We start from the raw sequence: 15000 nt of genomic DNA on the forward strand, positions 1-15000 counted from the left end.
GACGGATCATCAATATCTCGCACACGATATCTCCACTGGGTTTTAACCGAATGTTGTCAAATTTTCAACATTGATGAAGGTCACAATTATCTAGGTCTTAAACCTCCAAAATTTGCAATTTATGAAATTTTTTCCTGTTATTTAGTTAATATAGTTAATATTAGTTAATATTAATACACTTTTTCAACATTTCACGAGAAAAACCCCCTCAAAACACTGTTTTCTGAGGTTTGTCTCCTGGACAACTTGCTTATGGACAAGATGAACTTAATTCCATACTTCTCGAACCATTCATTATTACGTTATCGTGTTTATAATGAACACCACTTTTTAACACTAAGGAGCTAGTTATTCATTAACTATCATGGCACGTGAGCTGGAAAAGCTCATTTTTGAAGTCAGAGTGCAAAGTCCTTTAACGTGATACCAAAACTGTTCCACAGAGTTGTTTTGCAAAAAAAAAAAAAAAATTTAGGTATAAGACCACCTTAATCCGAAAATGATACAGTACAGTACTGTTTCAACACGGCGCAAAGCACGAAACGCTACGTTACCTTCGTGACATAAGTGATACCTTCCGTTGTTGTACCTTAAATCCCCGGGGGGGGGGTACTCCGTTATATGGGCTCTATAGGTACTTGCCCCCTGGGCATGTGCGGCCCCAAAGGGTAGGGTTTTTCAGCCGTTTTGGTCATGGCCAATTTGGTTATAAATTGGGTATGGCTTTAGCACTCTAATCTTGAATTGGGTATGTTTCTTAGAAAGCGCTACTTTTTCATCATTATCAATAAGACCGTCATCAAAAGCCCTTCATAAATTATGTTTAGGGCAACTGTGTCAGCCGCAACGGTCATAAATAGGGTATCGGATTTTTGGCCGGGTCGTAAATAGGGTAGCAGAAAACACAGATTTTGGTCATAAATAGTGTAAAGGTTTTGGAAAGTGGGCTGTACACCCCCACCCAACCTTTCTGGAAGTACCCTCCGGGGCTTAAATCAAGATACCGTACCTAACTCTCTCTTCAGATGGGAAAAATATATATATTGTTGAACCTTGGTTTTACTACTTTTGGGGAGGGGGAGAGGAAGGGGGAGGTTAGCTACTTTCGGGATTCATTAGCGGCCACAATACATTTTTTGATGTCGTTTGCGGTGTTGGTGTCGTCCCCATAGCCCTTTTCGCTTCTCTTAGCCGGCGAGGCCTTGGCACGAGAAATCGAAGGCCCCTTCGATGCGAAGGCCTCGCCAGCTAAGAGAAGCGAAAAGGGCTATGGGGACGGATGGGGACGTGATGTTGACCAACCCTCGTTTGGGATCCAGGTTCTACTCTGCCTAGGATGTGGGAACTGGGTACAATGGAACGAAATACCAAGTTTGGAGACAGCTGTCGATGTCATATATGAACAGGAAACTACGTTTTGCGCTGTACTTGTAAACGCGCTTATTCCTTGATCGACGCAAGCCTTTCTTCGGTCGTCATGTCAATAATATATAGCCTTATAGCTCGTGGAACTACTGTTCTTGTCGACTACACAGAATCTACTGGCAACTTTCAGCAGATAACAAGCTCAATTTTGCAAAAAATTCCCTTAGACGATGATACAAAATGCACGTATGTTTCTGGAAGGTAAGCTGAATTTTGTAAATGGAAGGATTTTTTTAATAGAAGTGATTTAACATTTACTTTGCTTATAACTTTAAAATTTCAATATACTATGAGAACGTGATGAACTGAGCATCAGATAATTCAACATTCAGATGAATGGATTTATAGGGCAGCCCGGGCTTGCCGTTCATGTCCAGTGGCGTGAAACGCATACGAGAGGGATCTACAGTAAGCTAAAGCTCCTGTCGCAATCGAACATTGACTGAAGCTCACAGTTTTTAGAGTTTTAAAAGGACTTCTGTATATGGAAAAGAAGTAAATTTAACCATATTTCTCAATTGTCTGGTCTTGAACTAGTCGTCACTCAAATTATTTTTCACGCAGAAGTCTGTAGTAAACAAATGACATCGTGTTCATAGCGTAGGGCGGAAGTACGTACAGTGGAACCCCGTCAATACGACCACCTTCGGGCCATGGAAAACTGGTCGTATTAACGGGGTGGTCGTAAGGCGGGGTTCCACTGTACATGGACAAACAATGACGTATTTTCAATTAATTTAGGGGTGAACCATTTAATTTTGAAGGGGGAGGGTGAGTTGGTATGGACGTGTTTTTTTGTTTTTAACCCTCTTATGTACTGATATCCATGAATCCATGATATTTTTTCCTCCATGTGACAGGTATTTTGCAGCTCACTGAGTATGTGTAAAATTTTATTTCGGCAGTAGTTGTGTGCATGAAATTTTTTTTTTTTTTGGTTGGCGGGGGGATTAAAAGCATGCTTGCCGGATGTGTATTTTTTCCAAATTCTCCACAACTAATAGGGTATGGGAAAGAACTGTGCGGAATTTTGGATGCCAATTTCAACCTTTTGTCAGATTCAGAGAGCACTCAAGTGTCACAAGTCACACATGCATCTAAAAGTTCGGGGTTGTACATTTGGTTGGAAATGATCCCGGAAGAAGACTTTTTTAGGCTCAACCTCCCCTCCTGCCTGGATTTCCATAGCCTTTGACCCCCTCCCGGGAGAATTTCCAGAAACTTCTGTTGGGGAGGTGTGGATTTTTTCTAGTCGAATAACCCATTTTGAAAAATTTGTTTGGATGGAGTAATTTATAATGGTAATTGAACTGAGTGGAGTGCAATTTGGTCTGAAATCACAAGTATGATTTCAGACCAAAATTGCACGACCTGAAGTTCAATTGCCACTTTATTAAATCCATTTTGAAATCGCACAATTTTATCGCCGTAAATTTAGATTTTTGGTGTACTGTTCCATTAGCTGGTTTGTTAAAAAAAGCTGAACCGGAATTGCCTTTACGTCTCATTTAGTATGCAAAACAATGTCATGTGACGAAAACTCATTCGAGCATGACAAAGAAACAAGCAGTTCTGAAGTCAGAACGAAAATAGTGTACTTCAGGGATAGAAGTTCAATTCTCGTCGCCTGAATCAATTATTGAAGGCCTTCCCTTCTTCTGTGGTTGAGGCTGAGATTTTTCATTGTCTTTGGAGAAGGAATTTAAAGGTGCATATCCTGTGTAATTCTGCGATTGATTTCTTTTGAGTTGTGAAACTCCCTCGAGTGTACGATGCCCAGTGGATAGTACGTTTTTTTCCTTTTAAATACCGTTCAATGGAATGATTTTGAGGGAGTCCAGCTCATTGTCATCTCCGTTTCTTTTTGTGACCTCGGCGTAGGACTCAATACTCAGGACCTTATCAAGTTCTTGCGGCTCCATTTGTTTTAAGATATTTCCAAGATGGCGGGACTGGCACGGGTTTGTAAGATGTTCATTCATTCACTTTTTTGTGCAGTGTGGCATATTTTGACTATGTTTATTCACAGCAACAGAGTTGAGCTCTTTTGTTGCTTCGTTTGAAACTACTGGAAACTTGGAAACATCTACCTTCTTGAGATGGCTCTGAATTTGTTGTTGTGTGGTTTTCGTTTGTTTATGTTTTACTGGACTTGTTATCATACATATCTTGAGCAGATGTTGAAGAAAAATTGCCAAAATATTCATCAAAATGGACACTGAAAGTTGGAAACTTCCATTAAAGTAGGTCTTCAGCCTGAAGGAGCTCATAATCGTCATTCAGAAACTGTAATTAATTAAATTTGTCAATTTTTTGGAAAAAACTACTATAACAACAAAGTTTTGGCAATACTAGTTGCAAAATTCTCCACACAATGGCCTTTTGCCTTTCATTTTCCTGAAATTTTATTGATTACTTTAAACTACTCTTGAAATCTGATTGGTTGTTTTGTTTTACTGTCCCATTCTCATTGGCTGAGAAAGAGATGCGATTTGGAGCAAAAAATAGTGCGATTCGTGAATAAATTGCACTACTGAGAGCCAATCAGATTGCAAGGATAACCAGTGATTTCAAAATGGATTTAATAAATTTTTTTATTTTCACAAAGATTGATATTAATGGAAGACTTGTGGATGAATTTAGGAACATTTTCAGTGTGGATTATCTGTATCAGGGATCTTCTCTCTCCCTCTTTTCCTTTTTCAAAAGGTAACTGTTTAGAAACCTTCCATCTTAGGGAGTGTGCCAAACAAATGGAAATGTTCTCATTTATGAAACACCAAATTAAACTAGTTAGACATCAAGGGTTTTTGTGAGAATTTTTATCCTCCCCTTACTCAGAGAAAGACTCAATCCTGAGGCTAAATTTGTTTTATTTTGTTTTGTTTTCAAGTTACCACTTCCATGTAATAGTAGATGATGGAATAATTTACCTTTGCATGGCTGATGAGGAATTTGGAAAGAGACAGCCATATGCATTTTTAGAGGAGGTACACTGTAATGCCAATTCTTGATTTACAGAATACTTTGCAAATTTTGTTTGATAGATGTAGAGCTGACAGGTGTACAATGTAACTTATGGTATACTCAGCTTTATTTGATTAGTTTATATCTCAGGGTTTACTGACAAATATTTCAAATTTGGTATCTTTTACATCAAAAATTTATCTGTGACTCCTAACCATTCTTAGAAGGAGTCACTTTAATTTGACTCCAGCCTCAAGGCCAGAGTTGTGGTAGTATGGTGACTAGCTGGTAGTTAAAAATTTTAAAACTATAACTCAATAAATGTTTTTTTTTGGGGGGGGGGGGGCAGAGGGGATGTCACCAAGATTAGTGAACAAGAAGTTGAACAGACCTCAGAGGTAACTAAGAGAAATTTGTTAATCATATATGTCCTATTTATCTTTCAACTAAACTCTGCATACAGATCAAACGCAGATTTGTGAACAGCTCTCTGAAACAAAGGGCAAGAGCAGCTCATGCAAATGAATTCAGGAGAGATTTTGGACAAGTACTGGCCAGTCAAATGGTGAGGGGTCTTTAATTAAGGGTGAATGGCAGACTTTTTGTGAAAACAGAAGATTGCAGAATCATTAGTCTTCACCCAACTTATTCTCTTGTAATCCATAGCATTCTTTCCTAAGGTTGTACAAAAGTATTATAATTTTATGTGTCTTCACAAATATACATGTAGACAACAGCAAAAACTCTGAGCCAACATAAGAACAACACACAATCAACATTTTGTCAAATATTTTGCCAAATATTTTACCAAAAAAGGCAATATCAGAAAAAGACACTCTGTATAGTATTTCATATTTCCGTTAATAAAATATCAAAGGTCAAGAGTAAAGTTATGAGAAGTGTCAGTGATAGCTTATTTTTTCTTTTGTTCCTTGATGTTTGTTATGTTTTCCAACTTTTTTCGGTTGGAACTTAATTTGATAACTGTAGTGTTAGGTCTTGTCTGTTGGAGTAGCCAGTCTTGTTAAATCCATTGATCACTTGGCTGGGTTGGTTGAGACTAACTTCTCTCATGTTGGTCAAAAGGATTATTGAACTACAACTACATTTTAAAAATGGTTTTGTAACCAGGTGATTGATTCATGATTGAAAAACGTTACTCTGGTTTAAAACAAATGTAAAAATGTTAGTAACAATTTTTATCTGTAAAAGTCCCAACGTTTCGGCTAAAACCTCAGCCTTCATCAGGGGAAAGTGACAAGGAATTTGTAAAAAGGCACATTCTTATACTATGCAAATTGGCAAATCGGAGCTAATTATGTCCTGTCCCTTAGAGCTAAATTTAAAAATTTGTGCGGCAAATGCATGTCATCATCATCATTGACATATGGTAAAATGCAGAAACCTTTTTTGTTATCCAGTGCAGTTGCAAGCGTTCGTCAAGGGCATATGTCAAGAGCACTATGGAACTGATTAAGCGAATCCAAAGCAATTACAATATCAAAATTGCTTTAAAACCACACCATACCATCGGCAATTTATTTCCCAAACCAAAAGACCCAGTCCCGAAAGATCAGACTCGTGGCACAATTTATTCAATTCCCTGTCAAGGTTGTGACAAAAGCTACATCAGGGAAATGAAACAAAAATTTTCCACCCGGCTCAAAGAACATCAAAAAGCGGTTGTAAACAAACACTCGCACAAGTCAGCTTTAGCGGAACATTGTTTACACTCTGGCCACACCATCTCCTGGGAATCTTCAAAGATTTTACGTACAAGCACAAATTGGCGCAACAGACGTATTTTAGAAGCATGGGAAATTAACACTTGCAGGAATCCGCTGAACCGTGATGATTGCATGCATTTGCAGTACGAATTTTTAAATTTAGCCCTAAGGGACAGAACATAATTAGCTCCAATTTGCCGATTTGCATAGTATAAGAACGTGCCTTTTTACAAATTCCTTGTCACTTTCCCCTGATGAAGGCTGAAGTTTTAGCCGAAATGTTGGGACTTTTACAGATAAAAATTGTTACTAACATTTTTACATTTGTTTTAAACCAGAGTAACATTTTTCAATCATGAATACAACTACATTCATTTGATGAACTGTTCCACTCATGTTATATGATGGATTAAAACATAATAGTTAAAATGCAAAAAAGAACTTGACCACCCCAACCAACGTGTATTTTAAAATGGTTGGTCCTTACAGGGCATGTCTGTTTAAACTAGTCTACTTATATATATTTATTTATTGCATTATTACCTCACCAGTCTTTGTTCTCTGATCCTGGCCATGATGATACAGATCAGATCTCAAAAGTTCGACGAGAGGTGAATGAAGTGAAAGATGTCATGACTCAAAACATAGGTATGCTGTGACTGCATGGTACTAGATAGTCCATTTTCAAAATGTATCAAAATTCTAACATGACTTCACTATACAAAATCACAAATTTTCTAAAATTCCTTTGTCCTGTAATTCCTATTAGAGTTTTGATTACAAAGGTAAACTAGACCAAATTTAGGTCTAGCAGTGAGCTAGTATAGATAGAGAAAAGACAAGCTTGACTTTTATTCAAATTTAGAAGCCAATTTCAGCAAGATTCCTCTGACAGTACGTTGTAGTCCCTTTTTTCTTTTCCAAGCATCTTATTTGAAAGGATGATCTGGACAAAGTGCTTGCTGGGTGAAATTACACACTCAGGCTTTTAGCTAGATGCATGGATGTCCAAGTAGCCTGTGGATGCCCACTTTTTAATTAATTTAATTTTTAGGATTGTTTTATTTTTCACATGTTGCTTTACAAATTGTTCATTTGAGCAGATGCTATAGGACATTGTGGATGCCCTCTTTTTCTGGCTAAAAGCCTGAAATTACATGATAAAATTATATGATATTCATGTCGAGCATGCCAAGTTTTTTTGTTTCAATCTCCGAAACTATGATTATGATAACATATGTTTTCCATCAATTACAGTGTAATACCGTAAAAACCTGCATATAAGAACCTAGAATTTTTGAGGTCAGGCTGAACAGGTTCTAGCTTGTATTTTAGGGTAGTTTTTCACAATTCAGGCTGATTAGGTTCTTAATACCTTCTCAATTTTCAGATCATATATATTGCACTAGTAGCTTTATGGAAAACATGATTATTTCCTAAGTGAAAATTAAAAAAGTAAATCAAAACAAAAATATTATACTCAATAACTTTTTGTCAGAAATTCTTCACACAATTAAAATCCAGAATTTAGACCATCTAAATTGGAATTATTTTTTTTGGTATAAGAACCCATTTTTCTTTGCCGTGCTGAACAAGTTCTTATATTTCTGAGTATTTAAATGCCAAATTTCAGCCTGTAGGTTCTTAAATCACTGGGTTCTTATGTGCGGGTTTTTACTGTGACAGGATATTTTCATCACAATTATTTTGTTATTGCTGTAAGTTGTTGTTGTTGTTTTTTTTATATAAGAGATGAAGTATTTTCCTTTGTTTATCTACTGTAGAAAAAGTACTTGAAAGAGGTGAGAGGATTGATGTTCTTGTGGGGAAGGCAGAAGAATTGGATCATAGTGTAAGTTTATTAGTTACATAATTATAAATATTAAGATGGTCTTCGCTGAACATTTGAGCAATAAGGGCAAAAATAAAGTTACCAGGAAACCCTCATAGCATGGTAGTATTTTGAATACGGTTGAGAAGAACTTATCAAGACTTGAGCTCTCAAGCTGACCCCGTGAGAGAAAATTGAATTTGAAGTCACCCATATTTTAAGAAAAACGGATGTTTTGTGTCGGTTCAAAACACAATAACACACGCTTTAAGCATTTTTACGAGGTTTGACATTAACTTTCTTGTGAATGCTTACATGTAGGAATTTAATCGCCAGGTTACTTAGAGAAATGAATTTAATTAAGATGTTTTACATGTAAATAGTATTCAAAGAGTTACCTTGCTGTGTTTAGATTTTTATTACTTAAATAACTTTTGCACTTATTGCTCAAACTTTTAGCAGAGTCCATCTTAAACTTGTACATTACTGTGCAAGACAGTGAATTTCTTTAAGGATGTTCTACTATCAGGGGTCTTTTATTGTTCTAGAAACTCATGTTTCTAGTCAGTCAACAAATTGAATGTATGTATTATTTTCATTAGAAATGGGTAGCAAAGGGAGGTTGTGATCTTGTTTCGCACATGAATTGAAACAAAATTTGTGACACCACTTATAGAGGGGGGTGAATAGGGGTATGCAAATCCACTGACCTGTGCATTTTTGTCACCAAATCCATTGATCCGCCAATATTTTTGTTCAAATCTGAAACCACAACCACATCCAGAAACAGAAGTGTAAAGGTTCAAAGGTAAATGTGAATGCCACTGTTAATTTGGCACAAATAGTAAAGAAGACAACATGCTTAATGACTATGACAAAGTGCAATTCCAATAACAGTCTCACACCTGAGTTTAAATAAGCTTCATTCACAAAAAGAAATAATTTGCCATGGATGAAGTCATTAACATACCGACTAAGGCTGAAGAAAGATCTATGATCCAAATTTCGTTTAGATCCAAGATCCGAACATCAAGACAGGCACAATCTGGAATGTGTGCCAAAATTCACAGCTGATCCACAATCCACTGTGTTTTCAAAATCTGCGAATCTGCTTGATTTACGGCAAAAATCACAATCTGTGTGTTTTTAAGGCCAAATCTGTCGATCAGAAAACCTATTCACCCCCCTCCTTATAGTCTTTTACCTTCAGTAAAGATCAGCTTTTTTCATACATTTATGCATCATGTATTTCTTTTAGTTGCTTTTCGTACATCACCCACTAAATTTACACCCTTATTGCATCATTCATAAACCCTTTGCCACCCTTACTTGTTCCAGATGGTGCTACTTTTGGTTAATTATGTTGTAAAATGAAATGTTTTATTTTTAAACTTTGCAATTTTGGAAGTGAAAGGGTTGCTGCAGTAGTATTCACTCAACAAGGTTTCCTTTGGGTTTGGTTTGATCTCATCAACAAATCTTTCAGGTGTGTTTGTTTGTGGGTGTAGGGTGGAGGGGGGTAGAGGGGAGAGGGGAGTTGAGGGATGGGTTTGGGACAATGCTGGAAGTCTAGTACTAGTCATGTCAACTTTTTTGCGTAGGTCTTGGGTTTAAATTAATCATAAAGACACCTGTGAATAATGGGATTGGGGCAAAGCTGATAATTTGAAATTTGTCAGTAAGAAGTCTTACACCTGTCATGTTAACCCCCTGCGAAAGTCCTAAATTCATCAAAGACAGAGTCAAATTGATATGAAAGCTTAGATCAGAAAAGTATTGCGCCTTTGTCAAGGGGCAATGTGGTATTTGGCAAGTGCTGTAAGAGCAATTTTCAGGACATAAAGGGCATAAATCATTTCAGGTACCAGAGACTAGACGTAAATTATCATGAACATTGGAGATATCAAAGACGGCAGATCTTAACCAGACTGAAAAGTTGTGATCAGTTTGTAATAAATGAAGTGGCATTAAATGGGTTTACAGCCTTATGCGCCTACTGGTGCCTTGAGAACTGATGATGATGATGATGATGATTAAATGGGTTTTATCATGATTGGAATAGTGAAGTACAGGCTTTATGTGATCTGGTTATGGATGATTGCGGGTGGTTTTAATTGTTAATTTGTTCTTTTATAATTATATTATTTATTCAGTCCCAGGTGTTTCACAGACAGTCCACAAGATTACGCCAAAGAATGTGGTGGCAAGACAAGAAGATGTGCCTAATTTTATTGTTTGTTCTGATTGTCATAATTGCTGCAATTGTGTTGGTTGTCTTGGGTCTTGAGGGAAAGCTTTAACACAGTATTGAAATTGCTCAAACCTGAGTCAAATCCATTCCTGCAGCAATGATATGCAGTTCACATCCTATGCTTAACTTTGGCTGCTCTGAAGAGTTCCCTCAGTAAAACTTCAGAAATTAACATTTTTAGTAGAAATTGTCAAGTTACATGTATACAAATTTAGATATTTAGCTAGGTTATGATCTCTTGAAAAAAAAAAGCTTTGTTTGGACAACATCTAATTTTCTGCTTTTAATTTTTGTTTTCCTGGCTGTACATTCTTTTGCTTCTTAAAAGTTATTCTTGCTTATGCTTGAACTACATCTGGCTGGTGTCAATCTTTCAAGGATCTTCAGGAATGCCCGAATATCTTCATTGACCTTATGCAGGTTAGTAATCAAGATCCTCACTGATCCTTGCCCAGATCCTACAAAAATTTTAACAATCTTTACAGTTCTTGCTTCTTCTTAAGGATCTTTAAGGATTTTCCAAGATTTTGCTAAACAATCTTGCCAAGATATTTGGAAGATCCTTGCAAAGATCTTTCATTAAGGATCTTTTCAACATCTTTCAAGTATTGTTTCAAACACTTTACATTAAAGTCAAACGTGGTTTCAGTCCAGAAGAAAAGAGACAACTGGCACTTTAGGTTTCTGATCCATACAATGTTTCTCTGTAGATTATGTTCTAACAGTAAAGCACTCAAAGAAATAGCACTCAAACGTGATTGTAAATTAAGGTGTGCATGAGCTATTGATTACTATTAGCCACTGTTGTGCCACTGGTAAAAACTATTGTCTGTCATTGGTGAGATTAGGCTGGCAATAGATTCATATATAAGTACATAGAAGATATAAATTGATATTAAATTAGATTATGTAGTATTAGATTAATTAAATTTAGATTGAATTTTACACTGGTAAACTTGTTATCAGCTAGTTTGAATCATTGTAAACTAATTTGTTAATGGGCAAAGAAATATATATGCTTGATTTTTGTTTTCTTTTGTCCCCAATGTAAATGTAGTTAAGCTTAGGTTCCCAAGTCATTCAGAGTGTGAATTACCATGCGAAAAAGTTTTAGTTCATCTTTTTGTATGATTAATTTTTGTATTGATTGTATGATTAATTTCTAAGCCCGATGTCTAGATATTGTTTAACTAATAGTTACAGTTGTGAATAACTTGGGTTACCTGTAATAAAACATGAAATGCTTCAGTGTCCATTTGATTCTGTAAGCTTTGCACGCGTTGCGTACCTATGGTTCTTGGGTATTTTTGGCTATGAGTAGGTCTGCAATGTGTGCAGTTGTTTTGAGAACGCATTTCAATATCAGTTATATTGCAAAAGCAGTAGCGATCCTTTAAAAAGTTAAGGATACCGAATACCTTGAGGGGCTACCAGGGTTGTTCTAGTTTAAAAAAATATAGCGCTTCCTGATTATAAAATGAATACCTTAAACCCTATATCAAAGGAAAGAAGATGATGAAAGTACAAGCCCTCTATACGCAGTTACTCGCAGTACGCGCGTGTTTCGACCGAGGTAAACCTAATTTTTATCTTTTACGAGAAGTCTGTCGCTTCGTTGACTTTAATGGTACTTGGACAGCCCTTTAAGTCCGTTGATAGTAGATAGAATGCTTTCCAATGTTTCGGCGAGCCCTCTCCGATGAACACGCGAATTTCTTTTGTTCCTTTTCATGCTATCGGGAGAATCAAGGTTTGAACGTTTTTGGACACCTTTCTCACTCGCTCCTGTTCTTACTTTCTCATTATTTTCTTGACTGCCCGAGTGTTTGGCCTTTATGTTGTGTTTGTGCGCGTCAAAGTTTCGTTGCAAACTTCTCTGCCGACCTTTGAAATCACTTTGTTTGATATTCTCTGCAACGTTAAACAGCGCACTGTTCTTTTGACTTCGTTCTCGAGATGAGGATGATGAGTTTTTCGAAGCGTGGGTGGAAAAACTATTGGAGTCAGTCTGGCTTGTGGCAGACTTTTCCTTAGCAACTGAGCTGGCCTTGGCGACTTTTCTGTGCATTTTGGGGTGATCTTTACTGACTTTAACAAGCTTCCTTACCGTTGTTACAAAATTTGCCGCGTCATTAAGAACGGTCTTGGCTTCATCAACAACTTTCCTTGCGTGTTTGATGACTCCCTTCATGGCATCACTGACGTGAGAATTGTTCAGATCAACATTCTTTAATCCAGCGATTGGAAGGAGAAGCTTAGTTATTTTTGACATGTCTATACCATTCTCTTGTTGCAGTTTCTTTCGCGGTTTTCTTCCCTTAAACAATCCTTCTGCCAATTTTGTGAGCAAACCCCCAGAACCCGAGGGCTGTCTCGTCTGATGTCTCGTCGGGGAGGCTTGTCCACTACCAGAAAGGTCTGCGTCGGGTTGATCCGACTTCTTCTCTGCTTTCTTGTGCGTGCCGTGATTAAACTTGGAAAAATCCGTTCTCTTTGAAGCTACGCTAACGTCTTTCGGAAGCTTAAAGCTTGTCTTATACTCGGGCCACTGTCCTTTCATGCTAAACTTTGGGTGTTTAACATTGACCGTAGCCAAAACAGGGCTGTTCATCGCCAGCATCTCTGCGTTATCGTTGTCCACCTGCCAGTCCTGTTTAGAAGCGGCCTTCACCTTAGACTCGGGCAGTTTGTAGTGGAGATTAGTTCCTATACTGTTCGCCTCGACGTGAATTTCGTACGATTTTGAGCCTCCTCTAAATCCATTCTTTTGTGCTTCTGCGGCCAGAATAAGGCACATTAACCAAAGCGCGATAACACTGGAAGTCGTTTTCCCGTCCATACGTTAGCCGTCAAGTAGCGAAATCTTCAAACTTGTGTTTCCTCGCGGTAACGTGACACCTTAACTACGTCAATGCCACCTGTAGATCTCTGTAGCAGTCAACTGAATTCGAAACATTGAGACTGGTAGTTCTCAAAATCATCATTTATCGTTTCATTTTTCAAAGGAAGAAATCATCGTAGAGTATCCAATATGAAAGACAGGCGAAGACCAGTTAAGTTTCCATCATGCATTTATTATGAGTTAACACTTGTTGTCAAATCAGCCCCGCGGTATAAACCCGGTATAAACGAATTTGTCACAGTGAGCAGGTTAATAAGACACTTAGCACATTCCCGAATAAGAAATAAACAAAGTTTCTTTTGAGGACGAGACCCGGTGACGTTTTGTTACAGTGTCTTTTTGTCGCATGGGGTCACAAACATTCTTCCTAAAACAGAGAAAGGAATTCGTTTGTTTACAGAATCAAACGAAGCGTCCCATGTGCTCGTCTGGCGTAGCTGAGACCTGCTAAAGAGAGCAGCCAAGAGTGCCAAATTATAACTTTTGAGCGAGGGACTTCCAAGATCAGTCTCAATAATGTCATACTGTAAACGTCTTGGGATTATGGCAGATAAGTCGTATTTCCATTTTGGGGGTTGAGATATCCTGAGACCAGGCGTTCTTTATTCGGCGAAAAATTAAACAGAACGCCTGATCATAGGTTAGGGTTGAGACGATTTTAATTAATGCGGATATGGTGGATGTAATCAGCTTTTTTTCCATTCTCGTCCCCAGGGGCCGCGCTTTAACACCAGTAGCCCGCGATTCTCGGACTCTCCGTCAGATCTGTCGACAAACCTGATTGGCTGAGAATGCGAAGTGACTACTCTACGCATGCTCAGTTTTCGGGTCCGGATAGAGGTTGCCAGAGGTCGCGAATTTATCCGAGTTTTGTTGCTGACTAAAATGAGCGCGGCCTCTCGGAACGAGTATGGTCGGGCAGAGGTTGCGATTTGTGGTGCTGGTCGCATGACTAAAAGGATCGTGTCCTCTGGAGACAAGCTATGCTATCAGTCCCTCATATCCCACCGAGCCAGTTTGGGATGCAGAAATTGTGAAATTGAGCCTTTGGTTTGCTCTAGTACACGTTTCAAAACTTTTTTACTTGGTAAAAATGGTAAATGTTAGGAATGTTATGCCGTGCCCTATTGGGAATAAGTTTTAGTTTAATGGTACCAAGGTTGGTTGATTCTGATAGGAAAAACTATTTTCGGTTGAGTTAAAGGGATTGTTGAACCGTCGGTCAACCGAACCGTTTCAATTAAGCTGTCTGCAAGAGTACTCAAAGAGATCTCACAAACAGCCTCTACGTGGCTCGCTTTCATCTTTCAACAATCATTTGATCTTAATGTCGTCCCATCAGATTGGTCCAAAGCCCTCATTACTGCAGTCTTTAAGAAAGTAAACAAATCAGATCCATCCAACTATCGCCCAATTTCGCTGACTTCTATCTGCTGTAAAGTAATGGAACACATTGTTCTTAGCCATATGGCCAAACACTTATCTAGTAACAACATTTTGATCAACGAGCAACATGGTTTCAGACAGTGGTTTTCTTGTGAAACTCAACTGATATCAGCTATACACGATTGGGCCAAGTCAATCAACACTTGCAGCCAAACCGACGTCATACTGCTTGATTTCTCTAAAGCATTTGATTCTGTCCCCCACCAAAGACTTCTAATGAAGCTCGACTACTATGGTATTCGTGGGAACATGCTTATGTGGATTAAAGCTTTTCTGTCAAACCGCACCCAATCAGTCTCAGTAAATGGCATTCAGTCTTCTTCCAAACCAGTGCTCTCCGGGGTCCCGCAAGGCTCAATTTTGGGCCCTGTATTATTTTTACTATATATAAATGACATCTCTTCTTCTGTAAAGTCACGTCTACGCCTCTTTGCAGATGATTGCATCCTCT

The 15000-nt window shown here is 38.0% G+C and overlaps 2 protein-coding genes across 2 annotated transcripts; one reads left to right on the top strand and one right to left on the bottom strand.

Annotated features, from left to right (window-relative positions):
* The first annotated feature begins 619 nt into the window (after positions 1–619).
* LOC145479177 (uncharacterized) lies at positions 620–11449 on the top strand. The gene is made up of 6 exons (XM_081457455.1): positions 620–1626; positions 4319–4415; positions 4856–4957; positions 6671–6767; positions 7904–7971; positions 10104–11449. The coding sequence occupies exons 1-6, from the start codon at positions 1478–1480 to the stop codon at positions 10248–10250; spliced, it is 660 nt and encodes a 219-aa protein (XP_081313581.1). The 5' UTR covers positions 620–1477; the 3' UTR covers positions 10251–11449.
* Positions 11450–11544: 95 nt separating this feature from the next.
* LOC145479172 (uncharacterized) lies at positions 11545–13953 on the bottom strand. The gene has a single exon (XM_081457448.1). It carries the CDS (start codon positions 13038–13040, stop codon positions 11823–11825), a length of 1218 nt encoding a protein of 405 aa, XP_081313574.1. The 5' UTR covers positions 13041–13953; the 3' UTR covers positions 11545–11822.
* Between the last annotated feature and the right edge of the window lie 1047 nt (positions 13954–15000).

Source organism: Orbicella franksi, chromosome 2 (genome assembly GCF_964199315.1).
Source record: "Orbicella franksi chromosome 2, jaOrbFran1.1, whole genome shotgun sequence".
NCBI lineage: Eukaryota > Metazoa > Cnidaria > Anthozoa > Scleractinia > Merulinidae > Orbicella > Orbicella franksi.

What these genes read in the sequence shown, in the direction of transcription:
- LOC145479177 (XM_081457455.1), top strand. Translation starts at nt 1,478, where the DNA reads ATGTCAATAATATATAGCCTTATAGCTCGTGGAACTACTGTTCTTGTC. An exon ending in TGCACGTATGTTTCTGGAAG is followed by an intron (nt 1,627 to 4,318) that starts GTAAGCTGAATT and finishes TTTGTTTTCAAG; the next exon opens with TTACCACTTCCATGTAATAG. An exon ending in TGTCATGACTCAAAACATAG is followed by an intron (nt 6,768 to 7,903) that starts GTATGCTGTGAC and finishes TATCTACTGTAG; the next exon opens with AAAAAGTACTTGAAAGAGGT.
- LOC145479172 (XM_081457448.1), bottom strand. Translation starts at nt 13,040, where the DNA reads ATGGACGGGAAAACGACTTCCAGTGTTATCGCGCTTTGGTTAATGTGC.